This window comes from Cervus canadensis, chromosome 33, assembly GCF_019320065.1.
Source record: "Cervus canadensis isolate Bull #8, Minnesota chromosome 33, ASM1932006v1, whole genome shotgun sequence".
Classification (NCBI taxonomy): Eukaryota; Metazoa; Chordata; class Mammalia; order Artiodactyla; family Cervidae; genus Cervus; species Cervus canadensis.
Window position 1 is genome coordinate 28,871,570 of NC_057418.1, and position 27,247 is coordinate 28,898,816.

Consider the following 27,247-nt stretch of genomic DNA (forward strand, 5'->3'; position numbering starts at 1 on the left):
TTCCTATGTTGAATTATCTATTCCCCAACAATGCTTATAACTGTGATATCCAGCCTTTGGATTCAACACCAAGTACATTGCCAGTGTTCAGGGGTTGAATTTGCATAGCTCTTCATCCCAAAGGCCCCCTTCCCCTTCCTGCTCCCCTTGGACCCACCCCCGACCCAAGGAAAGAGAAAGGGAAAAGCCTTCGCTGAGTCTGAAGCTCTGGATCTGCAGAGGGTTTGCTGGGCACCTGCAACTGATGCCTATGTTCCTGCCCCTCAGGCTTCTCTCAACTGCATCTTTGAGGTTGTTTTTCTTCTTGTTCCTGCAACATAGGAACACCAGGGTGCAGTGTCTCTTCCTTTAATCTGTACGTGTGCAGGGTAAGGTAGAAATCTACAAGGATGGTGGAAGGACTTCGCAGTCACACTCCCGTAAGAAACTGCCTACAGACTAGGGCTGAGATGGGAGGTACCTTGAGTTTCATATTCTTGAATGGACGATACCCCATGCCTCACAATACGCCGATCTGACAAGAGGCAACCTGCAGAAATCAAGGACTTTAGCCTTTCGAGACTTTGATCTAACCCAGACCATGCCTTATTGTCGAGCATCTTTTTTATTGATCATTGGTTTTTAAAAAGTCACAGATAGATTTTAATATTTTGTCAGTCCTTCCCTTCTTTTTCAGTTCTGTGAGTTACACTTACATTTCTTTTTTTTTTAAATTTTTTGGTTGCCTTGGGTCTTCATTGCTACAAGGACTTTTCTCTAGTTGCGGCGAGTGGGGGCTATTCTCTGTTGCAATGCTCAGGCTTCCTGTTGCGGTGGCTTCTCTTGTTTTGGGGCACAGGCTCTAGGGCCACGGGCTTCAGTAGTTGCAGCACGTCACGTGGCCTCAGCAGTTACGTCTCCCGGGCTCTAGAGCACAGGCTCAATAGCTGTGATGCACACGGCTTGGTTGATTCACAGCAGGTGGGATCTTCTCAGATCAGGAATCGAACCTGTGTCTCCGCATTGGCAGGTAGATTTTTTTTAACCTCTGAGCCACTAGGGAAGCCCTATATGCTTGCTTTTAATCATATATTCTTCCACTGCAAAAACAAGCCATGTTTGATTAGGAAATTTTAATTTCTTGGCAACAAGAGAAGCCACTGCAGTGAGGAGCCCGCACACCCCAGCTAGAGAGTAGCCCCTGCTTGCCGCAACTAGAGAAAGCCCAAAGATGTAACCTATGGTTGCCTGGAGTTGGGTCCAGCACATAGTCTCTGAATAAATATTTGTTGAATGAACTGAAAACACAGGATAATAGGAAGTAGACTCGGGATGATCCTATTTTTGTTTCAAGCATATATTTATATTCATAACTGGAAGAATATATCCTAAAGTATGACCCTGTTTTCCACGGGGAAAAGTGTGAGGGTGTTGAACCTGTGTCCCCTGAATCAGCAAGCAGATTCCTAATCTCTGGACCACCAGGGAAGTTCCTGACTTGCTGATTTCTTTTGGGTTCTGGGAGGCACTGAAAACAAGATGATAGCATTACTATGGACATATTCCCTCTGAAGAAGACACAAGTATGTGAGTGAGGACTCTAGTGGATGTATGGTTGCCATGCCTAGGTGATCCTGTGAGGTCATTAAAGAACCAGTTTGGGGACAGAGAGATACTGACTTTCCTCCCTGTGATCCACACACGGGCCAGAAGCCTTTGGCTTTCTGGAATTTTGAATCAAATGCAAAATCATTTAACCAAAAAAGTTTGAAACGCCACAATTTTCGCTAACCATCCCTTGTACGTTCTCAATAGTAGATGGGGAAAGGGGGCTGTTTACACACTGGGATTTGAAGCCTGTATTTTTAAACTAGGGCTCCCCCGGGTTCTGTGTCTATAACTAGACCTGTCTGGGTGGTCTGCGAGGCCCTGAATTAAGAATAATGACACTGCTTTTGTCACACGGGAGCTCCACAGGCTTCAGGCGAGATTGTGCTGTACAGACCTTGCCTGTTGGAACCACATGTGGCCGGGAGGCTTAGGGAGAAAGCAGAGTCCTTAGTGACTATCCTCTCCTTGGGAGAGAGAGCTTTACCACCTCTTCCCTTAATGAGCGTGGAAACTGCTGCTCCTGATGGGAGGGTAGACACAGCCTAGTATAAAGATGATCCACGAGTCTCTGATGACACTGGGAGTCATCCTCACATTTCTGCCTGGAGTTCTCCTCTCCCCATTCTTCCTCTCTGGGTTTACGCTTTCCCTTCCAATCTCTTTGGGTTCTATTTTTTCCCTTTGGTCCTGCGTCCATTTATTTCAACTCCCTGCTTCGTATAGCATTGGTAGATTCATCACTACGTGCAGTTGGTAAGAAGGGGCCTTCAAACATTGGGTGTAGCCGTGGGGTGTCTTGAAGGGGGTTGTTTTTCAGTCTTAACTGACTCTTGAGACCCCATGGACTGCAGAAGGCCAGGCTCCTCTGTCCTCCACTATCTCCCAGAGTTTGCTCAAACTCATGTCCATTAAATCAGGGATGCTTTCTAACCATATCATCCTTGGCCATCCCCTTCTCCTTTTGACTTCAGTCTTTCCCAGCATCAGGGTCTTTTGCGCTGTATAAAATCATTTCTGTTTTTCCATTCTCGGGTTGTGAATGGATGTTATTTCTGAACCCTCTTCTTTTCTCTATTTGTCTCCAACTAATGTGCTTATCTTTGCCCTGTAGTGCTACATTTATTTCTAAATATGTGATTAAGGAACAAATCATAAAAGTAATGGTGTTTATGTCCCTGCGTATAAATGAAAAATACATTTATTTTAGAGTGACTCATATGAAAAGGGAAAAGATCATTTTTATTACTACCCTCATAATGCTACTCTGTTATTATTTCAGACATGTGAGTCATTGGCTCAGATTATTTCATTTTATGATCATTTGCCTTAGCTGTTTATTACTGAAATGCATTGCAGTCAGAAGTCTGACATTTAAAATAATAGCTGAACTTTGTGATTTCTGAAATATGGAGACTTCCTTCATTAGAGTGCAACATCAATAAAGCAAGGCCACGCCCTCCTTGGTATCAGTTTTAATTACGTGCCTCATTTCTGTGTATAAAGAATAGTTATTCTTATGTTTATGCTTTCATATGTACAGGACAGAACAAAAGTGTCAAACGCAGGTCGTGCTGTAGTCAGGGGTCATGAGCTACAGTTAATGGGAATTTTTTTGTTGTTTGCGTATCCATTTGCCAGCAAAATATTAAAAGATGACTCAAATTGTTTTGCTATGGGAAAAGATTCTCTACTTTTTTGTTGTTATTGTTATGTAATATTATTAATATTACATGTTTATTATGTCTTTCTGCTCACCTTCCCATGTTTCAAAGGGCCATTCACATTGACAGGTAGATTCTACATCTATTATCAACTGCAAAAGATTTTCTTTATTCCAAAGGCCACATGATCTTAATGTCTCTGTTACATATTGTTAATATGGTTTCATTTTGTTTTATTTTTGTTTTCAAGTAAGGCTAATCTCCCAAAGAATGTCCTATGAGGAAATAGAGAGCCCTAAACACCCAATAATGAACTCCAGATTTTCTATGTGAAATGTTTTAAGACATTAGTTTAGTTCCAGGATTTTAACACAAAGTATCAATTTTAACCACCAGTAAATTCTAACCTGAGAGTCATTCTCTAAATAGAAATATAGAATTAATGAGAGTATTGATTCTGGAAAGGTCAGTATCTGTTTGATGGTAAAGTAATTTTGTCATGTATGCTAAGTTGCTTCAGTCATGTTGAACTCTCCGTGACCCTATGGACTGTAGTCCGCCAGGCTCCTCTTATCTATGGGATTCTCCAGGCAAGAATACTGGAGTGGGTTGCTGTGCCCTTTTCTAGGGCATCTTCCCTACCCAGGGATCAAACCCAGGTCTCCTGCATTGCAGGCAGATTCTTTACCATCTGAGCCACTAGGAAATAACATTAATTGCATAGTCTCAGATAATAAAGCACCTAGAAAATGGCTCTATCGTTCATGTATAGCCATCAAAATACAAATAATTCTTTTTCTTAAAGATTTGAGAAGATTGCTATTAGAACTGAAAAAATTCCCTGTAATCTTTTGGCAGTGCTATATGGTCTAATTATTACCTGGAAAGCCCTTTCTTTACCTCTGATGTAGAGTGAGTTGACAGTTTGTAGTAGATATTTAATCATCATATCTAAAGGGAAACAGCTCACTGACGTATATCATAGGAGCGGGATTATTATACAAACTTTTCGTCATGATAGCCTTTGTTTTGTCTGGTGCTAAATTAACTCATCTCTTTTATGTTATGAAAATGCATGCTTTCAGATTCTTTTTTTTCCCTCCTGCCACTTTCTCATTGAGCTATATGAAGACAAAGATGCTTGTAGCTGGTTACCCACCCGGCCCTGGGTTGTATGTAGGTCACAATTCCTCAGACTGAGAGAGAGGACTCCATTTGGTGTTTATATCTTTGGCAGCTGCACCCTCATCTTGTATCCGATCCAGGCCCTCGGGGGAAGGCGTCTTCCTCATCACAGATGGCTCTCAGAATTGGAGAGCCCAGCCGCGGTTGCTCAGAAATGTGAAGGAGCCGTTTTCTAGTTGTCTGAGCTCAAGCTAAGAATTTTCTTTGCCCACTCACAGCACTTCAGCTATTAGGTCGCGCCAGTGGCTGTGAGATTTTCCCATCAGTCTTGGCCCCTCCTGGGGGTTTGGTGATCGCCGTCCTGAGCTGGGCCTCTTCCTGAGTCTTCACCAGCAGGACTGCAGATGCTCTTGGCTTTTTCTGAGCGGCAGCTTGAAGGTCTCAATGTAGCCCTGATCTCCTTGTTTGCTTGGGGATCTGGATTCTTTTCTACAAAGCCATACCCAAGACTTCAGTGAGTAACTGAACATTGTCCTTTGATATACAGGCCACTCTTACAGAGCGCCTGCTACCAACATATGGTGCTTCATCTGCTAAAACTTTAGAGAGTGTTGCACACACTCAGCTCAGGTACAGTCTTGCCTTTTCTCATTGGCAGAAGCATCCTAGACAGGACAGATCCTTAGCACCCGTTTGAAGGAGGTTCTAACAAGCTTAGAAGATAGAGAATCAAGTTCTGGACACAGGGTACATTGTGATCTTGACAGTATGGCTGACTTGACTTCCCTGCAGTTTTCTCTGTTACTGTAAAATTCAGTGACTAGGTCCCATTCATTCAACTACTCAACAAATACTTATCAAACACCTACCCTACGTGAGGCATCACTCCCGGTGCTATGAAGGACACACGCTGACCAGGGCCCAGTCTCACCCTTGGGACTTCCAGTCCACTGAGGTTCATGAGGCATGTCCACAAACACCCACAGGTACCATCGAGAGAAGCAAACAAAGATACTAGGGAAGTTTAGAAAAAGAAACCAGCTCTTTTGCTTGGGGGTGAGCCAAAAAAATCTTGTCACCAGGTCTTTATGGAAACTTGAAAGTTGGGGAGGCTTTAATTAAGGTGAGATGGGGGTGGGGGTGCTCCAGATACCAGGGCTGGGTCATGGGCCCCTGTCTGGGAAGGTGGAGACGATGGGAGGCCTCCAGAGTCATCAACCTGGAGATGTGGGTGGGTGGCCCTACATACAGTGCGGTTGGGACAACGAGAAACCATTTCAGTTCAGTTCATTTAGGACATGGCTTACTCATTAACAGGGCTTCCCTGTTGGCTCAGCGGTAAAAAATCTACCTGCAGTGCAGGCCACCCAGGTTCGATCCCTGGGTTGGGGAGAGCCTCTGGAGGAGGAAATGGCAACCCACTCCAGTATTCTGGCCTGGAGAATCCCATGGACGGAGGAGGCTACAGTCCATGGCAAAGAGATGGACACTACTGAGCAACTAACATTTTGACTTTGACTTAACTTACTCATTAATGACATCTTGCTCTGGGAAGGCAAACCTTAATGACTATGAGCAGGCAACCTCTGAGGTCAACCAAGTTACATTTCAGAACCAAAAGGGAAAAACAAAAGCACTGAAGATCCACTAAATCTCCTTCACGGGAGGGTTCCAACAGCACTCACGTCTCCATCCTTGGAGAGGTCAATGGAGCTAAATAAACTCCATCCCTAAACACTCAAGGTGGGTCCCATCCTGTGGACTGGTTGTCCAGGTCACGTTGTCCAGCTATGACTTGGGTGCAGCTGCTGAACAACTGTTCCAGCTGCTTCTTATTCAAACTCATGAATAATGAGAAGGGGGGAAGTGTTGGCCTGTCGTATTCTCTGCTTTTCTTCAAACAGCTGTCCATCTCTTGAATTCTGAATTTAAATTCTAGAAAACTTCTCTTGACACAATTGATCATTTTTCTAACCATTTTATTTAAAAAAAAAAAAAAAGATGTACACCTAGAGTAGATTCTTTTGGACTAAAAAAAATTTTGACTAATCCATATAAACCAAAATGTATTTGTATCAGGGTCAGTTTTAATGCCTTCAATAACGGACTGTGTTTATTTCTTTTCTAAAAAAATCCTTTTATTTTATATTGCTGGATAGCCAATTAACAATCTTGTGATAGTTTCAGGTGAGCAGTGAAGGGAGTCAGCCATGCATATACATGTATCCATTCTCCCCCATACTCCCCTCCCTGATTTCTGATTGTGGTACACTAGCACATTTTCAAGGCTTAATACAACTTCAGGTAGCTTTTTATATGACAATAAGAGGAACAAAGATAATGCCATATTTTATGACACAAATGCTTTTTAATGATCTTTAGAGTCTGAGTTCCTTGCTGTTAACTTGATTGACATCACAGTCAGAGATTTAATCAATAGCCTTGCAGCAATTGATATTTATCACCAGCTCTTCACAGACGCTCCGTGTCAGAGTCCGCACGTGTTCCATTTGACATAATGGACGTGCCCTGAGAACGGGTTTCTTTCTGTAGCCCACGGCACTGCACCATATCCCAGAGCTGGGCCACAGTCCCATGCGAAGGATTCAGTGCAGTGTTAAATGATTGTCGCTTTATATTTAATCTCTGAAGGAAGATGGTCATTTCATGACAATCCCCCAGGACTGAGCCCCCTGCTCATCTCTTAAGCAAAGCTTTCCAACCCTTTCTCTTCCAGCTCCTTCTCTTTTGTTTGGGGTTGAGTGTCTGAAGAGCCTCCCCTGGTGAGGCAGACCATCTAGGAGGCACTTTGCAGTCGGGGTGTTATGACTCTGTGAGTCCGTGAGGTGTTCCTTGATGCCCACAGTGTTCCTAAATGTGGAGACAACAGACTGACTGTGGTCCCTGCGGGGCTCATCCTTCACTGGGCTCCAGGCACCAGGCTGGTCTTCTCTCTGCCTCTCACCACCTCTGCGGAGTCAAGGGGCAGTGACTGGATCTGGATCCTGGGTCCCCGGAGCCGGCTGGCACAGACGTCCGTCTGTCGCAAGGGCACCCTGCCCTGACTCATCAAGACCCTACTGCGTGTCAGTGCATTCACTGGGTACAGCGAAGGGGGTTCGAGAGTCAACTTGGGCTGTGTTTATCCGTTGGTAGCTCATCATCTTCTGGAAGTGCATGCTCAGTTCAGTTCTTTCACTCAGTTGTGTCTGACTCTGTGACCCCATGGACTGCAGCACACCAGGCTTCCCTGTCCTTCACCATCTCCCGGAGTTTACTCAAACTCATGTCCATCGAGTTGGTGATGCCATCCAACCATCTCATCCTCTGTTGTCCCCTTTTCCTCCCAACTTCAATTTTTCCCAGCATCAGAGTCTTTTCCAATGAGTCAGTTCTTCTCATTGGAGTTTCAGCTTCAGCATCAGTCCTCCCAATGAATATTCAGGACCGATTTCCTTTAGGATGGACTTGTTGGATCTCCTTGCAGTCCAAGGGGCTCTCAAGAGTCTTCTCCAACACCACAGTTCAAAAGCGTCAATTCTTCGGTGCCCAGCTTTCTTTATAGTCCAACTCTCACATCCATACATGACTACTGGAAAAACCATAGCTTTGACTAAATGGACCTTTGTTGGCAAAGGAATGTCTCTGCTTTTAATAAGCTGTCTAGGTTGGTCATAGCTTTCTATCTGCCTACATCCTTTTAGTCCTTTTGGGAAACTGGTCCACCAGTATATTTCCGTATCTCATTAACCTCTTTTGGATAGATTAGGTCCAAAATGTTGAAAAAATACTTCCTTGCCTTTTGAGGGTGGCTTGCAGTTCTTTGCATTCTGTGCCCTGAGCTGCCTGACCCAGGGAGGAAAGGCCGGGTCTGATGAAAATTGTTCTAAGCCAGTGTCTCCTATGTTAATACGACTCCAAGACTGGGTGGAGAATCACGTAATTCAGTGCCGTGTTTCCAACACAAAGGGTGCAAGCTCTGTGCATCTTGCATCGATTATACAAGCAGGATTATTTTCATTTTTCTGCCAGTGTCTTTCCCAGTAGCTGAGGGTTGTCTTAGCTGAGAAGGGAGGGTTAAACTGTCCACGAGAGAGAACTGCAGACCTCCCCAAATGTAGATGTTTAACACAGATGAATTTTTAATGGAAATCAATTTTGCTTCTCCAAAAAAAAAAAAAAAAGCCTGTAGGTTCTTGGAAAACACAGACTGCTTACTGTTGAATACTGACATTGTATTTCCTTTCTTTCTCCCCTCCCCTCCTGCCTTCCCCCACCTGCTGGCAGCTGCCCGTACCTAGCAGTGAAAATCACCCCCGCCATCCCGGTGGTCGGTGGCATTTTGTTCTTCTTTGTGATGGGGACCCTGCTACGCACCAGCTTCAGTGACCCCGGCGTCCTTCCGCGAGCCACGCCTGATGAAGCCGCCGACCTGGAAAGGCAAATAGGTAACCCTGAAGGTCCGCCCTTAGCCTGTCTGTGGTCACTGTCCACCTGTGCTCAGGCCCAGTGCGGGAGGATGGGAGAGGAGCCCATGGAGGAGGGGCTGAGTCCCTGGGGAGGAGTCCCAATGTTTCTTCATTCACTTGGCCCGAGGATGACCTGAGTAGGAGGTGGGATGGAAAGTGGTTGGAGGTAAGGTCGAGGGACTGGTGCGCTGGAGGTGGGCTGGTGGTACCAGCAGGCAGGCCACCGCCAGCCAGCCAAGCTCTCTGAAATCCAAGCGTCTGAGTCCGCTCTGAGAAGGCGCCTGCAGAAGGCGCTGTTGGGAAAGCTGTGGTTCTTGGTGGCTGCTCTTTCCTCTGCTTTCTAAAATATCAATTGGGAAAGGTTACACCTTAGACTCTGTCCTATTTATCTAGCCTAGGCTCCAGCATTTCTTTATTAAGGTTTGACAAAGATAATATATTTCTGATATATATTGAGATGAATGGCTTTATTTTTCCTTAGATGTTGGAAAGCCTGGGATTAAAAACTTACAGCAGTCCATTTTAAAGATATTAAAAAAAAAAAACCCAATCCCTATCCCTCATACAAAAACCCTTAAAATCTCTTTTTTAATTAAAAAGAGAGCTCCCGCTTGCTCTTAAAAGTTTGCCTTTGTGAATGTGTAGCTTTGCTGTGGTTGTCATTTGACAAGCTGGCAGGGGGACTGTGGTGACTCGGTGTGAATGTGAAGTTTAGGTGTGAAAAATCATTTGACAGAAATAGTTCTCTCCCAGTGGGCTTCCCTTCCCAGCCCACTCGGCTGAAAGACCCTCACTTTCCACCATATAATGAGGTACAAGTGTGGGTCTTGAAAAACAGTGTCTGCTCTGGTTCGCTTCCCCAAATGCTGAAGCGCAGTCATGTCCTTCTCTGAGCATCTGCCTTCATCCTTCTTCCCTGGGAGGGGAGCAATAAAGGGGTCAATAATGGGAGTGTGTGTGAGTTGTCCGCTGGGCTGCAGCCTTTTTGTGTCCTGAGGTAGGGAAGTGGGGAGACAATCTCTTTCTTAGCCACCACACGTTGAGATTTAAACACAGGGCAATAATCTATAGCGTAAACCCTTTGGAGCCCAAGAAGATATAATCTGTCACTGCTTCCACTTTTTCCACTTCTATTAATATTTGCCATGAAGTGATGGGAGTGGATGCCATGATCTTCGTTTTTTTAATGTTGAATTTCAGGCCAGCATTTTCACTCTCCTTTTTCACCCTCATCAAGAGGCTGCATTTATTTTTTTTTTTTTAAGAGGCTGCATTTATATAGCTCATCAATAATTTGTAAAAGCCACTCATGATGATCATTGAATTTGATCACATCCCAGCAATTTTGTGAGGAAGACTTTATTATTACACCTATTTTACAAATAAGAAAACAAAACCCCAAGGGGTTAGATGGAAGAAGATAGCAGAGCCAGACCCTTCAACCCAGGTCCCTTGGATCTCAGTCCTAGTTCTTTAGTTCATGTCATAAGGAAGAGAGAGAGGCCAGGGCCCAGTTTCCTTCAGAATAGGTTGGAGCCTGTAGACAGTGCGTAGTCTAGGCCCGCATCACTTCTGCATGAGCTTAAATCTCCTACTGGTGCAGTAGGCAAAGAGCCCAGCTCCCACACTGGCCGTTAAGCATTTTCCTGCTGTGATCCTGTTTTCTCTCCCACCTCCCCATTAGTGCTGGGAGCATCTGAAGAATCAGCAAAATCAGGAATTTTTTTTTTTTTTTGGCCTTTCTTACAAAGCTGATAATAAAGAGTGACATTGAAATTCTCTATTATAAATGCAGATCCTAAGAGGCATTGAGTTTCCATTATTAATAGTGAAGAAGTTAAATGACTCATTAAAATGCAGTTTTCTTGTTGTTTCATTTTCTTAAAGTTGATAACCTCAGAGCAGTATTTTTCAACATACTTTTCAACATCAGCCATTTTTAAAACCCAGCTCTGCCCCCATGCCCCTTCCCCCCAGAGATACAGATTGTGTAAGAGGTGAAACCAGATTTTGTTTCCTGTGAAGGAGAGAAAAGGAGCTTTAGAGACAGGGCTTTGGAGTGGCAGAAACTAGTAGCCTGATATGTCTTCCCCCAAAGGCAGTTAGATGAGATGAGATGAGACATGGTAGTCAGAAACAGTCTGTGTGTTTCTGGAATCCAGCTGTATTAAGGAGCAGTTATTCATGAAAAACTGATGAACTTTGGGGCAGAACAGTGGGAGTCTGTGGCAGTCTCTCTGGGACCACTGTCATCCCCAGCCTGCGTTCTGAAGGAAGCTCTATGTGGACACCACGCGCCCTGTGGCGTCCTTGTCTGAGGGGCTGACTTGATTCGGAGTGGAGCATGTGAATTTCCAGGTGGTGCTAGTGGTAAAGAACCCTCCTACCAGCGCAGGAGATGTAAGAGACTTGGGTTCAATCCCCAGGTTGGAACGATCCCACGGAGGAGGAAATGACAACCCACTCCGGTATCCTTGCCTGGAGAATCCCATGGACAGAGGAGCTTAGTGGGTTACAGTCAATGGGGTCACAAAGAGTTGGACACAACTGAGGTGACTTAGCACGCATGCATGGAAAAAACCTAGAAACTGAAGCTTTCACCTTAAGAACTAGAGAAAGCAGAGCAAACTAAACTCAAAGCAATTAGTAGGAAGGAAATGGTAAAGATGAGAGTGGAAATCAGTGAAACAGAACACGCAAAACAACAGAGAAAATCAGTGAGCCCCAAAATTAGTCCTTTGAGAAGATCAACAAAATTGACAAAACTTCAGCTATACTCCCCCGACTCCTCACTCCAAAAAGAAGACAAAGAGAAAGAGAGAAGTTACGAATTACCAAAATTAGGAATAAAAAGCAGAGGTGTCACCATCAAACCTACAAAAATTAAGAGGATTTAGATTTTATGCTACAAATTTCGACAATTTAGATGAATGGATAAATTCTTAGAAAGCCACAGTTACCAAAAAAAAAAAAAAAAAAAACCCTCCAGAAATAAAAAACCTGAAAAAAAAAAACACAAAAAACCACATAGCAAGTATGCTTAGCATGTGTGCTAAGTCGCCTCTGTGTCATGAAAATGGTCCAAAACTGGATTGTGGTGATGGTTGCATAATCTAATAAATTGACTAATGATTATTGTATTGTACACTTGTGATGGACAACAGTTATGTAAGGCAGCTTATACTGCAATAAGGCTGTCTAAAATAAAAAGGAAGGAGAGAGGAAGGGAGAGAGGAGGAGGATGGAGGAGAAGGAAGAAGGCTCTCCCATCCTCTGGTTGTGTGACTTTAGGCCAGTCGTACACTTTTTAAACCTCATGCTACCATATTCTTAACTTTAACATGGAAATGTTAAATGTTAATTGCTCTGTCGTGTCCAACTCTTTGCGATCCCATGAACTGTAGCCCGCCAGGCTCCTCTGTCCATGGAATTCTCGAGACAAGAATACTGGAGTGGGTTGCCATTCCCTTCGCCAGGGAATCCTTCTGACACAGGGATCAAACCTGTGTCTCTTATGTCCCCTGAATTGGCAGGCAGGTTCTTTCCCACTAGCGCCACCTGGGAAGCCACTTAACATGGGAATAAGAACCCATAGCCTGTGAGGATTGGCTCATTAAATGCTAGAATCTTTTAAGAAAAATTCTCCTCTTTCCCCACTTGGATCTCTCGTCACCTTCCACAAACATAGATTCTCATAAAAAATGACCTGCTTTGTGATGGAAATAAACAGCAGAGCTAGTCTACTGCCTTATAAGGATTCCTCCCGTATATCACCTGGCTGTGGAAAATAAGATGATGTTTCAATGAGATCTTAGCACATTTATTTCGTGCTCTTTAAAGAAGCAAAACACGAGATTTGGAAACTTTTTATTATTAGAGCTATTGATTCCAATTATCCATTGTATTCCTCTGAGTGTAGAAGCCCAGAATAGTCCCTTGAAACCAGCCGTCTGAGGAACTGATTGAAGATTTGCCAAGAATCTGAACAACATTCCCATCCTCAGATTTCTGGAGGGGAGTGGGTGGTGAGGCAGAGGCTGTGTGTCTGTCAGTTCCAAGTCTGTGGAAACGCCTTACGCTTCTTCTGAAAGAGCTTTCGCAATAACTCATTCTGTCGCTGAAAAGACAGTGAAGCATGGGGGTGGGGTCCAGGCGGTGGGGTCACTGAAGTCCTTCTTGGCAGCCTTACAGTTTGGGAAACTGTTCTTTCATTCCACTCAGGAATGACCATATACTAAGCAACTGATTTGGGGGCTAGAAAAAAATGATGATACCACAGCCTTCCCTTTCAATTACCTTTCCAGGGATAAAAATAGGGGAAAGGGGCTGCTCTCCCCCCGTCTTCCGTTCCACATGCATCTCGCCCCATCCGCTCTAGCATCCTCAGGATCAGGGCAGGCAGTCGTGAACTCACACGTGCGGTCCTCCTGTTGAGCTCCAAAAACAAGGCTAGTTATTGAGGTAACTCTCGCCGTGTGCCACAGTAACCCTGACACCAGTAAGTGATCTTGTGGAGGCTTGATGAGGGTGGAATGAGATCAAAGGAAGCTGGCTGGCCTTTAAAAAAATTCACCTGGGCTGCAGTAGAATCTTAAGGTTTATTACCTCCACTCTGAACCTTTGACCGGGCGGCTCAAATGTCTGCTGGACAGCACGCATCTGTGTGCCTCCCTCATGTCTGCTCTGACTCCCTGAGTCCCTTTCCCTCCCCTCCTTCCCTCTCTCCTCCTCCTCCTCCTATTTTTCTCCTCCCCCTCCCTCTTCCTCCCTCCTCCTCACCCTCCCCTATCTATCCTCCTCCTCCCCTTCCTCTCCCTCCTCTCCTCCCTCCCCCCTCCTCCCCCTCCCCCCTCCTCCCATTTGTATCCTCCTCCTCCTCCCTCCTCCCCTCCCTCCTCCCCTTTCTTCCCTCCTCCTCCCCCTCCTCTCTTTCCTTCTCCTCCCTCCTCCCCTCCCTCCTTCCCTTTCAATCCTCCCCCTCCTCCTCTCCCTCCACTTCTCTCTCCCCCTCCCTCCACCTCCTCCCCTCCCTCCTCCCCTCTCTCCTCCTCCTCCCCTCTCTCCTCCCGTCTCTCCTCTTCCCTCCTCCTCCCCCCTTCTTTCCTCTTCTCTCTCTCTCTCTCTTCCACACTCTTGATCAAATTCTCATCATCCAAGGGTTTTCCTTGTAGTACACAGAACCAGTCACCTTTTCCAAGACAGGAGTCTGTCTTTCATTTCCTCCTAAAGTACCCTTGGGCCAGGAATCATCTAGAGGAGCTGTCTAGGAAGCAGGCAGGCCACATCTTGCCCCTGTGGAGGCGCTGGCCTTGTCAGCAGCCTGGGTCTACACCATCCCAGGGAGTGCAGTTCCTGAGAAGTGTTCTATGGAAACAGGATATGTTCACCACCTATTTCACTCGCTAGTTTTTTCTTCCCAAATACATCTTAATTCTTTGCGACTCCATGGAGCCCGCCAGGCTCCTCTGTCCATGGGATTCCCCAGGCAGGAAATACTGGCGTGGGTAGCCCTTCCCTTCTCCAGGGAATCTTCCCCACCCTGGGATTGAACCCAGGTCTCCTGCTTTGCAGGTAGAATCTTTATCTGAGCCACCAGGGAAGCCTTGTGTTTAAGAGTAGAAACATTTTATTTAGTTCTTCAAAAAGTTCATTTGGGTTTCCATTGCCTCTTACAGAAAAACCTGAACAAACTTTGGGGCCAACTCAATAACTGGAATTTTAATAACACTGGTGGATTTTCACTGAAGAAAATACTTTCTTAGGAGGACATTCTTAAGCCAGTTTAAGACCTTAATCAATATTCCCTATTGTAAAGCTACACTATTTCCCATTTTTCCCATTTCCATTTTTATTCTACCAAAATTATTTTTACTGGAGTGATTTCTGCATAAAATTTATACCTAAGATTTTTTTATTGATTGGTTTTTATATTATGAAATTTGCCATTGTGAATTTTATTATACAACTATTATGCTAATATGACTAATTTTCCCTGTGATTTAATTTTTTACCATGTGAGATTTTTAAGCCATGATAGGCTTATTTTTGTGTTTAGTTATTTCTACTGGTAATATTCACCATAAAATTGCTTTTTAAATTGATAGTTTCATTTATTTTTTTGCTTTATAATTCATTAGTCTATTAGCTGTGATTAGTCTGTGATGACCTCTCCCATCGACCTTGCAGTCAGTTTATGTGCTCCATACTAGACAGCCACCCTTGAATATGCAAGAACAAAAGGCATCAAAAGGGGTTGATTTGACTGGTTTTGCCAGTTTTCTTTTCAGAAGGTGACATTTTCTGATCGTTTCTCCAGTTCCTTAACTTTGTTTATTTTTAATTGGAGGATAAATGTTTTACCGTGTTGAGTTGGTTTCTGCCGTATACCAACATGAATCAGCCACAGGTGTATATATATGTCCCCTCCCTCTTGAACTTCTTTCCCACCTCCCACCCTATCCCACCCCTCTAGGTTACTTGCATCTCCCTCCTCACATCTAAGGCTTCCCTGTGGCTCAGTGGTAAAGAATCTGCCTGCTGATGCAGGAGACATGTGTTTGATCCCTGGGTCAGAAAGATCCCCTGGAGGAGGAAATGGTGACCCACTCCAGTATCCATACCTGGGAAATCCCATGGACAGAAGAGCCTGGCGGGCTATGGTCCATAGGGTAGCAAACAGTCGGGTGAGACTGCATACACACGGCATGGTCTCACCTCCAAAATTACCACAGTTTATCCTTTGTGCAACTTTTATTTGCAGTGGGGTCATTTCAGGTCCTCAGGAGCATTCTGCTAGACCAAGAACTCCGTCCAGAATTGAACTGGCCCCTGCCACCTGCTTTCTGCCCTGGCTGTGCCAGGGTTATGATCTACTTCAATAGCTGTCAGATTCTCTCTTGTATGTACCAACTCCAGCATTTGCCTGTGTCCACTGAAATAAAATAGTCTCTGCCCTGTCCTGTGAAGTAATTGGTTTATTGGTCTGTGATGACAGGTAGGATTGTATTAATAGCTGTTTTCATTAAGTGCTTCTCTTGTGCCAGGCATTATGCTAAGCTCTTTCCATGTATGATCTCATTTAAGACTCACAACTCCATAATGTTTAGATGCTATTCATGTTCCTATTTTATATCGGAGAAAGCCAGTACTCAGAAAAGAAGGTGATTTGCTAGAGATCGTTTGACCATACGTTAAGTGTTAGTCGCTCAGTCAGGTCCAACTCTCTGCAAACCCAAGGACTGTAGCCCATCAGGCTCCTCTGTCCATGGGATTTCCCAGGCAAGAATACTGGAGTAGGTTGCCATTCCCTTCTTTAGGGGATCTTCCCGACCCAGGGATTGAACCCAGGTCTCTTGCATTGCAGGCAGATTCTTTACTGTGAGCCACCAGACCTGGGAGTCAAATGCAGGGTCATCTGCCACGACACCCTATGCCCTTCACCCCTGCTTGCTACTGTCCACCATCTGGCCCGAGGGGAGAGTTCTGGGACCCCTGGAGCGGGTAGCACATCCCTTCGCTGTAAGTTACATTCTCTCTCCCCCTAGATTGTCAGCATCATCTGGTCCTCCAACTTCCCTGTCTCTTTGGCTGGGTCTCCCCATCATTGCCGCAGCTCAGAAATAAAGAGCCATATTCCAGCCCACTGTGGATAGTGGGCCTGGTTCTCACATCCTTAGCCCAAGCAGGAGGAGAAGAAGGACTACAGGGAAACACCAGACAATTGGACAGCTTGTTGTGGCTGCCTCGCTGAAGTCTAGATGTTCCCTGATGCTAGTGGAGGACTTATGGGAAGTGGGGGCAGGGTGCCCTACTACATCTGAAATACCTTTCAAAAGAGGAAGAGATGAAGGCTTTTGAAGAAAATGACATCCTAGTAATAAAAGAAGCATATTCCTTGTTTGGGGGAAAATGCCAGAATCATCAAGTATGTACTCAATGCCAGGGAAGGGAAGGCAGCGAGAAACTCAGGGTGGGTGCTTACGATGTCAGAATTCCTAATTAAAAAAAAAAAGAATTCCTGATTATCTCTTTAAAAGCAAGTCCTAGCCTGGGAGAGCTGGGAACCAGATGTCACAATTCAGAATCTTGGTATTTGAGGAAATACCACAAGGTTCTGAAGGCTCTGGCTCTGAGGGAAGGAAGGAGCTGGAGATTTTGTTTGTCCCAAGGTTTTGGAAGGATGGGTGTGTTTCATCCAGGATGTTCAGTGAAACCTAGGTTATTTCTTCTTCCTGTAGAAGTCCAAACCTCGGGGAATGTACTATGCTGGAACTGAGGCCGGTTTCTGATGCAAACCTATTTCCTTGTTTGTGAACGAGGACATTTTACTGTGTGATGGTTGTTGTGAAGAATTATCATCCTCTCTTCTGGTGGAGACCCTGTGCAGAATTGTCTTTGCTGTCCTCCTGATATCATTGTGTGTGGCAAGTGATTTTTTTTTCTTCTTCTTATAGGAAAAGAAATTGAGGCAAGGTTGAGGGGGTGCTGTTTAATTTGTTGAGATCTCACTCTCATGCCCCCACTGCAGCGAGCCTAAATTCCTAAATCTACATAGGTATTTTAGTGGCCTCCCTCTGTATTCCCTATCCTGGGTGTCTCTTAATACAGTGAGGATTTGGCTTATATATATGTACATACGTTGGGCTTCCCTGGTGGCTCAGCTGGTAAAGAATCCACCTGCAATGTGGGAGACCTGGGTTCGATCCCTGGGTTGGGACGATCCCCTGGAGAAGGGAACGGCTACCCACTCCAGTAGTCTGGCCTGGAGAATTCCACGGACTGAATAGTTCATGGGGTCACAAAGAGTCAGACATGACTGAGCAACTAACACTTTCACTTTACTTTCGCTTTCACGTAGGTACAGATTGGAAGCTCTTCTGTAGAATTGGTGAACGCCCTAAAAGCAGTACTATCACTCCATTTCAAAGAAGGGCAAATCTCTCTCTCTCTCCCTATCTCTCACTGTGTCACAGCCTTTAAAGAGTTTGTGTTAAATCAGCAAAATGGGGACTTCCCTGGTGGTCCAGTGGTTAAGACTTTGCCTTCCAATGCAGGGGGTGCAGGTTCGATCCCTGGTCAGGGAGCTATGATCCCACATGCCTCATGGCCAATGTCAAACAGAAACAGTATTGTAACAAATTCAGTAAAGACTTTAAAAATGGTCCACATTAAAAAAAAGGAATCTTTTAAAATCAGCAAAGTGATGGCGTAGAGCAATATTGACATGCTTTACTTAAAAAAAAAAAAAAAAAAAGTACTGTAATTGGAATCATTTCTCATATAGAAGGCCACAAAAGGGGAAAGGATGATGAAAGAACCAGGGTGAGGAAAAGGTCAGCTTCAAGGGAGCAGAAGAAGCCAGATGCTGCAAGATGGGGCGGGGTGGGGGGGGGGGAAGTGAAGGATCAAGTGGCATAAAAGGGATGGGAAAATTGGGACCACGTGCTTCAAGACTATGGCCAAAGGAAAGAGCGGGGGTCTGGAGCGTAATGGGAATTAGAGACACCCCCCGCCCCCCGCCTGGGGCCCTAAGGAAACTGCTGACTCATGGATCTCAGGCTCTAATACAAAAGCTTCTGAACCCACCTCCCTGACTACAGGTAGGCTGGCATGCTGCAATGCTGAGTCATAGGACACCCCGTCTGAAAGGGACCTCAGCAATCGTGGAAACCATCCAGAACAACTCCCCTGGTTTACCGAGATGAGTAAACCAAAGCCCAGAGAGAGACAGGTACAACTCCCCCCATGCTCACACAGAGCGATTGTGCAACAGACCCGGGACTCCAGCCCTGGGGTCCTGGCGCCATCTCTTCTTTGACGTTTTTGCTTCCGAAACTGCATCCCTAAATCCTTGCTGCTCAAAGTGGGTCCATGGAAGAGCAACATCAACATCACCTAGGAGCGGCATAGACCTCTAGGACCCCAGCCCCGAGCTCACCTACTGAAGCAGAATCTGTGGTTTAAGGCAGATGCAGGTGATTCACAGGAAAGCGCAATAGCACCGCCCCCTAAAGCCATCCACCGCCCACCCTGCAACTGGTGCCCAATCCCATGACCATCTCTCCAGCAGTCAGCGTTTGCTTCCTCTCCTGAAAAGCGCTCCAAGCCATCGTATTTTCAGGAGCTTGGCTCACTACAACTTCATTTACCTCGAGCATTCCGTGTGATCACCCCGCTCTGTAGCGAATCTGAGTAGGTGGCTTCACATTCTTTAATATTACTTGTTAATAACAACTAGTACACCCATGGCTGATTCGTGTGAATGTGTGGCAAAACCCACCACAATATTGTAATTAGCCTCCAATTAAAATTTTTTTAAAAGTTAAAAAAAATATACTACTTGTTAGTAACAACTATATCAGTGGCTCAGGTGGTCAAGAATCTGCCTGCAATGCAGGAGACCTGGGTTCGATCCTTGGGTCAGGAAGATCCCCTGGAGGAGGGAATGGCAACCCACTCCAGTATTCTTGCCTGGAGAAGCCCATGGGCAGAGGAGCCTGGCGGGCTACAGTCTGTAGGGTCACAAAAAGTTGGACACGACTGAGCAACTAACACACATATCAATAAATATTTTCTCTTTAGATAGTGCTTTGCAGAGTTCAAAGTTCCTCTATGTTTTTATCATCAATAAACCACTATGAGCCCCTAACCTGGCTGTTCCACTTGATGTAAAACCCTGAGAAGTGTTTTAACTTCTCTGGGCCTTGATTTTGATCCGTATAAAATAGATACACTAAGTGCAGATTTCCATTCTAGTGTTGCTATTCCATGGTTCTTATTTTTTTTCTTGAAAAGGGTATCATGTATTTTTTTTTTAAAGTGGGCTTTGTCATACATTGACATGAATCAGCCATCCATGGTTCTTAAAATAAACCCTTTTTCCTCCTTTGCTTGACCATGAAAATCTGGGGACCTAGATGCTTTAGAAGGTTATGAAGCTTATTCAATGACTTAAACAGAAGGAGTTGACGTATTCTGTTAATAATTTTAGAATGCAAAGCTACACGCACACCCATGTAAATCCAGCAAGTAAACTATAGTTGCTGCGAAGTGAGATATTTATGTGACTCAGTGGAATATTACTATCGTTATTACTTTAACTGGTATGCTTGGGGGAGGATAAAGCAAGATGATGAAACAGTAGCTCTTGAGAGTGAAGGAATGAGTCAGCCAGTCCCTAGGTTTTAGAGGGAAGTCAAAGCTAAGGCTGGAGGAGGAAATGGCAACCCACTCCAGTATTCTTGCCTAGAGAATCCTGTGGACAGAGGAGCCTGGTGGGCTGCTGTCCATGGGGTTGCACAGAGTCGGACACGACTGAAGCGACTTAGCATGCATGCATGCATTAAGAAATGGCAACCCACTCCAGTATTCTTGCCTGGAGAATCCCAGGGACAGAGGCGCCTGGTGGACTGCCGTCTATGGGGTCACACAGAGTCGGACACGACTGAAGTGACTTAGCAGCAGCAGCAGAAAAGCTAGGGCACTTCTCCAGGCAGGGCCTTTTGGGCAGAATGGGCTGTGGAGCGGGGGTCTGGCTGCACCAGTGCGTGTGCTGGGCGGGAGGAGGAGGGAGTTAAGAACAGCCTTTCAGGAGAGAGATCCCCCCCAGAAGAGGAGGTTAATCAGAAGAGTGGGTAGGCTCTTTGTGCTGGGGAGTGGGAGGCATTTTCTTATTTCAAGTATAGAGCAGCATGAAAGGCAGTGAGGAATAAAAGGAAACAAAGGCCCCGGGAGAAGAGAGGAAATGGATGGGCCAGGAGGCGGGGCAGGGGCTTAGCTGGGAGGAGACCGAGAGGCCCAACAGGTGCGGGTCCCGGAAGGATTACCCGCCACGCTGAGCAGCGGAGATGATTTAGGGAACAAGGGCTGTGGTCAGAAAAGCAAGAGGTCTGCCTTGAAGTTTTCTTGGGAGGAGCTTTTTTATTTCTTCTTTTAACAACCCAGGGAATCATCCCACATGTTGCTTAGTAACATCTGCACGTTTTGTGGCTGGAGTCTAAACTTAGTGTGAAAGTCACTCAGTTGTGTCCGAGTCTTTATGACCCCATGGACTGTAGCCCGCCAGGCTCCTCTGTCCATGGGGATTCTCCAGGCCAGGATACAGGAGTGGGTAGCCTTTCCCTTCTCCAGGGGATCTTCCCAACTCAGGGATTGAACCCAGGTCTCTCGCATTGCAGGCGGATTCTTTACCATCTGAGCCACCAGGGAAGCCCTAAACGTAGGGATCCGACTTAACTGAGGGCCGCTTGTCAGGCAGCCCCTTCTTTGGTGTCTGTGCTTATCCTTCACCCTCCAGACGCCTGTGGGTCATTTATGCTCTCCCACGGACTTTCCTGGTGGCTTAGATAGTAAAGGATCCGCCTGCTATGCTGGATACCCGGGTTTGATCCCTGGGTTGGGAAGATCCCCTGGAAAAGGGAATGGCTACCCACTCCAGTATTCTTGCCTGGAAAATTCCATGGACAGAGGAGCCTGTCGGGCTACAGTCCTAGGGGTCGCAAAGAGTCGACATGACTGAGCGACTAACACTTTCACTTTTTTTTATACTCTGGGAAGGTTGAACTTTGTTGACATGTTACCTTGGCAGGGGTGGGGGAGGGAAGGTCAATGAAACTATGTCACAGTCATCACCCTCTGAAATTTTGGTATAACCCACCCAACTCACTGTTGTTTTCCAAGTGAAATTTCTTCCTCCTCCTTTGAAATTTAAGATTGCCATGTAGGGATTTACAGCTGGTTTGAGGAGGAGGAGTGATATCTCTCTTCCTTTCTGTGTTCTCGAAAACTCAAATCTAAGTTATGAGAGATAGATCACTGTTGTGTTTCTTGTTGATGAGTTCTGAGGCTAAGATCTGTTGCCTAAGAATAGGAGTAGACTCCTGGCTGCTCTGTAGTCCAGGTTTGTGATGGGCATTAGCACTCAGAGGCTGGAAGGCACGTGAAAGAGGGCAGAGAAGGCATGAGATGGTTCTGTCCGGAAGAACAGGGGGGGTCCTCCGGTGAGGGCTCTTCCTGCCACCATGGTAGGAAGTAAGGAGAAAATCCCTCACATTTTTCATGTATCCGAATTTATCTTCCAAGGCTCCTGTAGGAAAAAAAATTTAGCTTACGTAGGTGGTCAGAAGTGAAGACCATTTATTTGGACACTGTAGATTAACACTTTCTAAGAGAAAACAGAAACCCGAGTGGATGAATGCCACGTTACATGCCATCAGAATCTGGAGTGTGTGCGCGACAAGATCTCTTTATTTTCCTTTAAGGGTGGAAACTTGAAGTCCAAGGGTCCTTGAGTGAGTGAATGGATTGGGTTACTCCTTGCACTCTATAGAAATCAGTAGGACAGAAATAGGCTAAAACCTCCTGTGGCCCTCACGAAGCTAAATGTAACATACTTGGAGCGATACCAAGTTTGGTAGAGATATACTGGCCCTCTGTTCTCTGGTCATCACTTTGCAGGGTACTAAGAGTAATGTAAGAATGCCTGTCTGTGGTTGTTCCGGCTGTCCTCAGCTTCTTCACCTTGCGCAGGAGTGGGCTTAAGGGCTTGCTCACTTGTGCTCTATGCAAGCCCTCATCCAGTTATGGGTGCAGCCACCAGGGGAGCGAGTGATGGTCTCTTCTGCCCCCTTATCATCCCTGTGGCAGACCAGGAGACAGTTGCCAGGGGTTTCATTTCCCTGCGTGCCATTCACCTGTGCCTTAATCCACGCGACATCAGATTTAGCTGGAAACACCTTCCCCATCGCCTCCGCTGCTCTGCAAAAAAGGAAGACACATCTTCTCTTAGATGCAGATGAGAAGGTTTTGCTGTCGTATATGATATTTATCTCACGAATACCAACAAAAAAGGTCAAGTTCTGAGAGAAGAACTCAGAAATGAAAGCGGTCGAGAACAGGTCTTGTGTGTGACCGTGGCCGGGGTTGAGAAGAAGCTGTCTGTCGTCAGACAGACTTTCGCAGGGTGACGACAGAGAGACGACCGCATTTTTCTCTCCAGGGGCACAGGATGCTTCAAACATTTATGTGACTATTTTTTATCTTGTGATGACATACCCCAGACACTTAATGAAAAATATTCCTGGCTGGCTGTTTAGTTAGAAAATGAATCATTATCAGTTCATCTATTTTAAGCACAGCACTATCTTAAGTACTATCGAAGAATCAAAAGCAGTCTAGCTGGAGGCTAACATACAGAGTGAAAACGCTGAAAAGTGAAAGTGAAGTCGCTCAGTCGTGACCGACTCTTTGCGACACCATGGACTGTAGCCTACCAGGCTCCTCCGTCCGTGGGATTGTCCAGGCAAGAATATTGGAGGGGGTTGCCATTTCCTTCTCCAGGAGATCTTCCCGACCCAGGGGTTGAACCCGCGTCTCCCACATTGTAGGCAGATGCTTTGCTGCCTGATCCACCAGGGAAGTTCACTGAAACAACCGAAAGGCTTTAAAAAAAACCCAAAAAACAGAAATGCATTTTTTCTTAGTTCTGGAGACTAGAAGTCCCAGATCAAGGTGTTGGCAGGTTTGGTTTCTCCTGAGGCATCTCTCCTGGGCTGAGAAGGCTTTTTAAAACAAGCCAACAAACAAAAGAACGTCATCAAGGGCAGGTGGTCATAATGCAGGGCCTACAGTCATTGTGCTGTGGACCACTCGAGGCAGAGACTCTTTGTGGTGGGGGCCATCCCGTGCAGCAGCGACCTCCCCTCTACCCACCAGATGCGTACCCCCCGCCCGCCTGCCCCAGCCGTGATAAGAGAAGTGTCTCTTGACAGTGCCCACTGTCCCCTGGGTGGTAGAATCACCCTGGACTGAGAAGTTAAATTTGTCAGACTCGAGGGAACCTGGAACCAAGAGAAGTTAATGGGTGGGGGGGATTGTTGGGAGAAAGCAGACTCGAGTTGGCTCTCAAAAGACAAGGGGATGAGAATTGCCCAAGGCGATGTTCCTGGGGGTGGAGGTGGGTAGAGAACAGGAGAAAGGGGGACACTTTTAGAAAGCAGGGGACTGAAAAGGGTGGTCTAGGCACCCAAATGACATTTCTCCGCTAGTGCGGGTGGTATATAAAAATAAGGAGTAACAGCTCACGGATCTGGCTGGCGTGTGAGGCGGGTCACAGCCACTCGGTACAGATTTCAACAGGCAAGCAAACAGAACCAGATGAAGATGAGAATGACTCATGGTCTACCAGCACACGCTGTAGGCCGAGCGCTATCTTCTGTCAAGGATGCTCATTTCATCCTCTCAGCCCCTCGAGGAGGCAGGTGCTGTTATTATTCCTGTTTTACAGCCGGAGAAGCTGAGGCCTGGAAAGGATGAATCACCTCCAAAAGTCTCAACCAGTACATGGCAGAGCCCCGGACTTACCCCGCCGTCCGGATGCTAAACCCGTGCTCGCAGCCATGGCCCAGGGCAGGGTTGGTCCAGGCGGTTTCCCGGGTTCCGGCATTCTCACCAAGAGGCAGGATGGAACCCAGGTGGACAAGCAGAGTTTGAAAGGAATAAAAAAAAAAAAACCCTCTACCTTAGTTTACAAAAATGTCAGGAATGTGTTGGAAGAGTCAAATAGACGCTCAGACTGTAGAGAAAAGCAAGGGAAGAGTCGTCGAACGGACAGCTCGGATCCGTCAGCCTAGGAGTCAGGATGAGGGGTGGAAGGCGAACCCTGGAGCTGGGGCTTTGAGCAGGATAGACAGGGGAGGCCTGGGCTTGGGAGAGCGTGGCGGGCAGGCCACAAATGGGCACAGGTGGGTCCCAGCTGAGCTGAGGCAGAGTTTGGACTCTGCTGGTGAAGCAAGCCAGAGGTAGGGCTAACTAGAAGGGAAGGTTGGGGGAGACAGGTGGGCCTGGAGCCAAGGCCGGGCCTGTAGGAGGGAACGCGGGTGCAGCGGGACGCTCCATGAGAGAGGCCACGTGGTGGAAAGGCCGCGGGCAGGAGGAGCCTGCCTGGACCCTGGTGGCTCCGTTCATGGCTGTGATCTGGGCCCTTTGCTTAGCCTTCCAACCTGGGGGGTGGGGGTGGGGTGCTGTCCTCTTGAACCTGTCTCTTAGGTCGTTGGAACAGTTGAATGAGATTCTGTATACGTGAGGCCTAGTACGGATCCACACATGTGTGCATGCTAAGTCACTTCAGTCGTGTCTGATTCTTGTCACCCCACGGACTGTAGCCCACCAGGCTCCTCTGTCCATGGGGATTCTCCAGGCAGGAATACTGGAGTGGGTTGCCATGCCCTCCTCCAGGGGATCTTCCCAACCCAGGGATTGAGCCCACTTGTCTTATGTATCCCGCATTGACAGGCGGGTTCTTTTTTTTTTTCAAATGTTTTTAATTGAAGGAGAAGACTCTTGAGAGTCCCTTGGACTGCAAGGAGATCCAGCCAGTCCATCCTAAAGGAAATCAGTCTTGAATATTCATTGGAAGGACTGATGCTGAAGCTGAAACTCCAGTAGTTTGGTCACTAGATGCGACAAACTGACTCATTGGAAAAGACCCTGATCCTGGGAAAGATTGAACGCAGGAGGAGAAGGGGACAGACAGAGGATGAGATGGTTGGATGGCATCACCCACTTGATGGACATGAGTTTGAGCAAGCTCTGGGGGTTGGTGATGGACAGGGAAGCCTGCGTGCCTGCAGACCATGGGATTTCAAAGAGTTGGACATTGAGCAACTGAACTGAACTGAATTGCTTTACAGAATTTTGTGGTTTTCTGTCATACATCAACAAGAATCAGCCATAGGCACAGGGTGATTCTTTATGACTGAGCCACCAGTGAAGCCCACACACAGCCCGCAGAGGGAGGTGCCCCCAGAGGGGGACAAGCCCAAGGGCACCATCAAGTGGCGGTAACGGGAGGAAGCTCTGGTGGGGACAGCGGCTCCAGGGGAGAACCATGGCGCTGTTGGAGTTTGCAGGTGCCGTTCTGATAGGAGAGGAAAGAAACTTGGCTTCTGCCGTGTTGGGATTTTTTTCTCCCATGGGTCATCCAGTCCATAACGGTCTTTATCTAAGTGGACAGAAATTGAGCTTCAGGGCTAATGTTCATGCTTGGGAGAGGTACCTGGTGGGGTGCTTATGTGCGGTGTTGTGTTGGGTTGAAGAATGAGATCAAAGCGGATTTTTATTCCAGGGGCAGGACTTCGGTTGTTCTCATTTGTGAATTTAGTTCTAAAAAGAACTTCAGCCTCCAGACCCTTCAAAGGGCTTGTGGTGCCTCTTGTGAGCCGGGCACATCCCTGTCTGCAGTCTTCCCAATTTCATTCCCTCGCCACTGAGAAAACAGCGTGAATGGCAGATGACTCTGAGAGCTGGCAGACAGAAGAAGAGCTGAAGGCAATGCCCAGCATGAGGCCTCGTGCCCTGCAGACCTGGGCAGAGTATCAGGGAATGCCCTCCCCATTGACACCTAAAAATAAATATAAATAGAGATTTTTCACTGATTTCCAAAGAATTTAAAAAAAAAAACTTTTTTTGCCACACCACATAGCCTGTGGGATCTTAGTTGCCAGACCAGGGATTGAACCCACACCCCCTACCTTGGGAGTGTGGACTCTTAACTACTGGACCTCCAAGGAAGTCCCTCCAATGAATGTTTAAACTGCCTCTAAACCAGCACTGTCCAATGGAACTATACTGGGAGCTGCAAAAACAAGCCCACACGTGTCATTTAAAATTCTCTGGTAACCACTTTATAAAGTGGTAAAAAGAAACAGGTGAGATTAATTTTAGCAATATATTCTATTTCAGTCAATTCTTCACCGTATTATCATATGAACTGGTAATCAACATTTAGAGGGCATCGAGATATTTTACTTTCACACTAAATCTTCCAAATCAAGGGTGTGTTTTACACATCTCGGTGAGATGAGCCACACTTTTAGTGCCCAAGAGCCACAATGGCAGAGGCCACCGTGCTGGAGAACAGAGGCCCACACTCCCCAGCTGCAAGCTGCCTTTCCAGAAACAGGCTGGTGATTAACTCTGAGCTTGGTGACATCAGCGTCACCCTGGCTCCCATCTGACTGACGCCTGTGTACGGGAGTGCAGGTTTGTGGTTCATTTCCCACCTCATCTAGTTTGCATCGCCAGAGGGAAACAGTGTCAGAGCCATCCATCCCCCCAGAGCGCCCCAGATGGGCCGTTTAGTGACAGGGGCGGCCCATCCAGGCCGTTACCAACTCCAGAGAAAAACAAACTAGTAACTTCGGTGCCAAAATGGAACGCAAGCTTGTGAGAAGGAGGAATTCCTAATATAAGAAAGGCAACAGCCCATCAATAAAGAAAGATTGTTTTCAGCCCAAAGCAACGAAAGACACAGAATTGTGTCTTTGGTTTCATTTCTCCTGCCTGAGATCCTCCTTTCAGGTCCTTGTGATTCCATTTTTCCACTCGACGGGGTGCACAGGGCGG

General features: G+C 46.3%; 1 protein-coding gene across 5 annotated transcripts in view; it reads left to right on the forward strand.

The window, feature by feature from the left end:
• The window catches only part of ZDHHC14 (zinc finger DHHC-type palmitoyltransferase 14), a 277,992-nt gene that overhangs the window by 153,274 nt on the left and 97,471 nt on the right, over nucleotides 1-27,247 (forward strand). For 3 of the 5 annotated variants that reach the window (XM_043456947.1, XM_043456943.1, XM_043456945.1), the window contains exon 2: nucleotides 8,664-8,836. In XM_043456947.1, coding sequence (XP_043312882.1) covers nucleotides 8,664-8,836 — 173 coding nt within the window. The remainder of the gene's footprint in view (nucleotides 1-8,663; nucleotides 8,837-27,247) is intronic. The other 2 variants (XM_043456944.1, XM_043456946.1) reach the window with 1 other exon arrangement.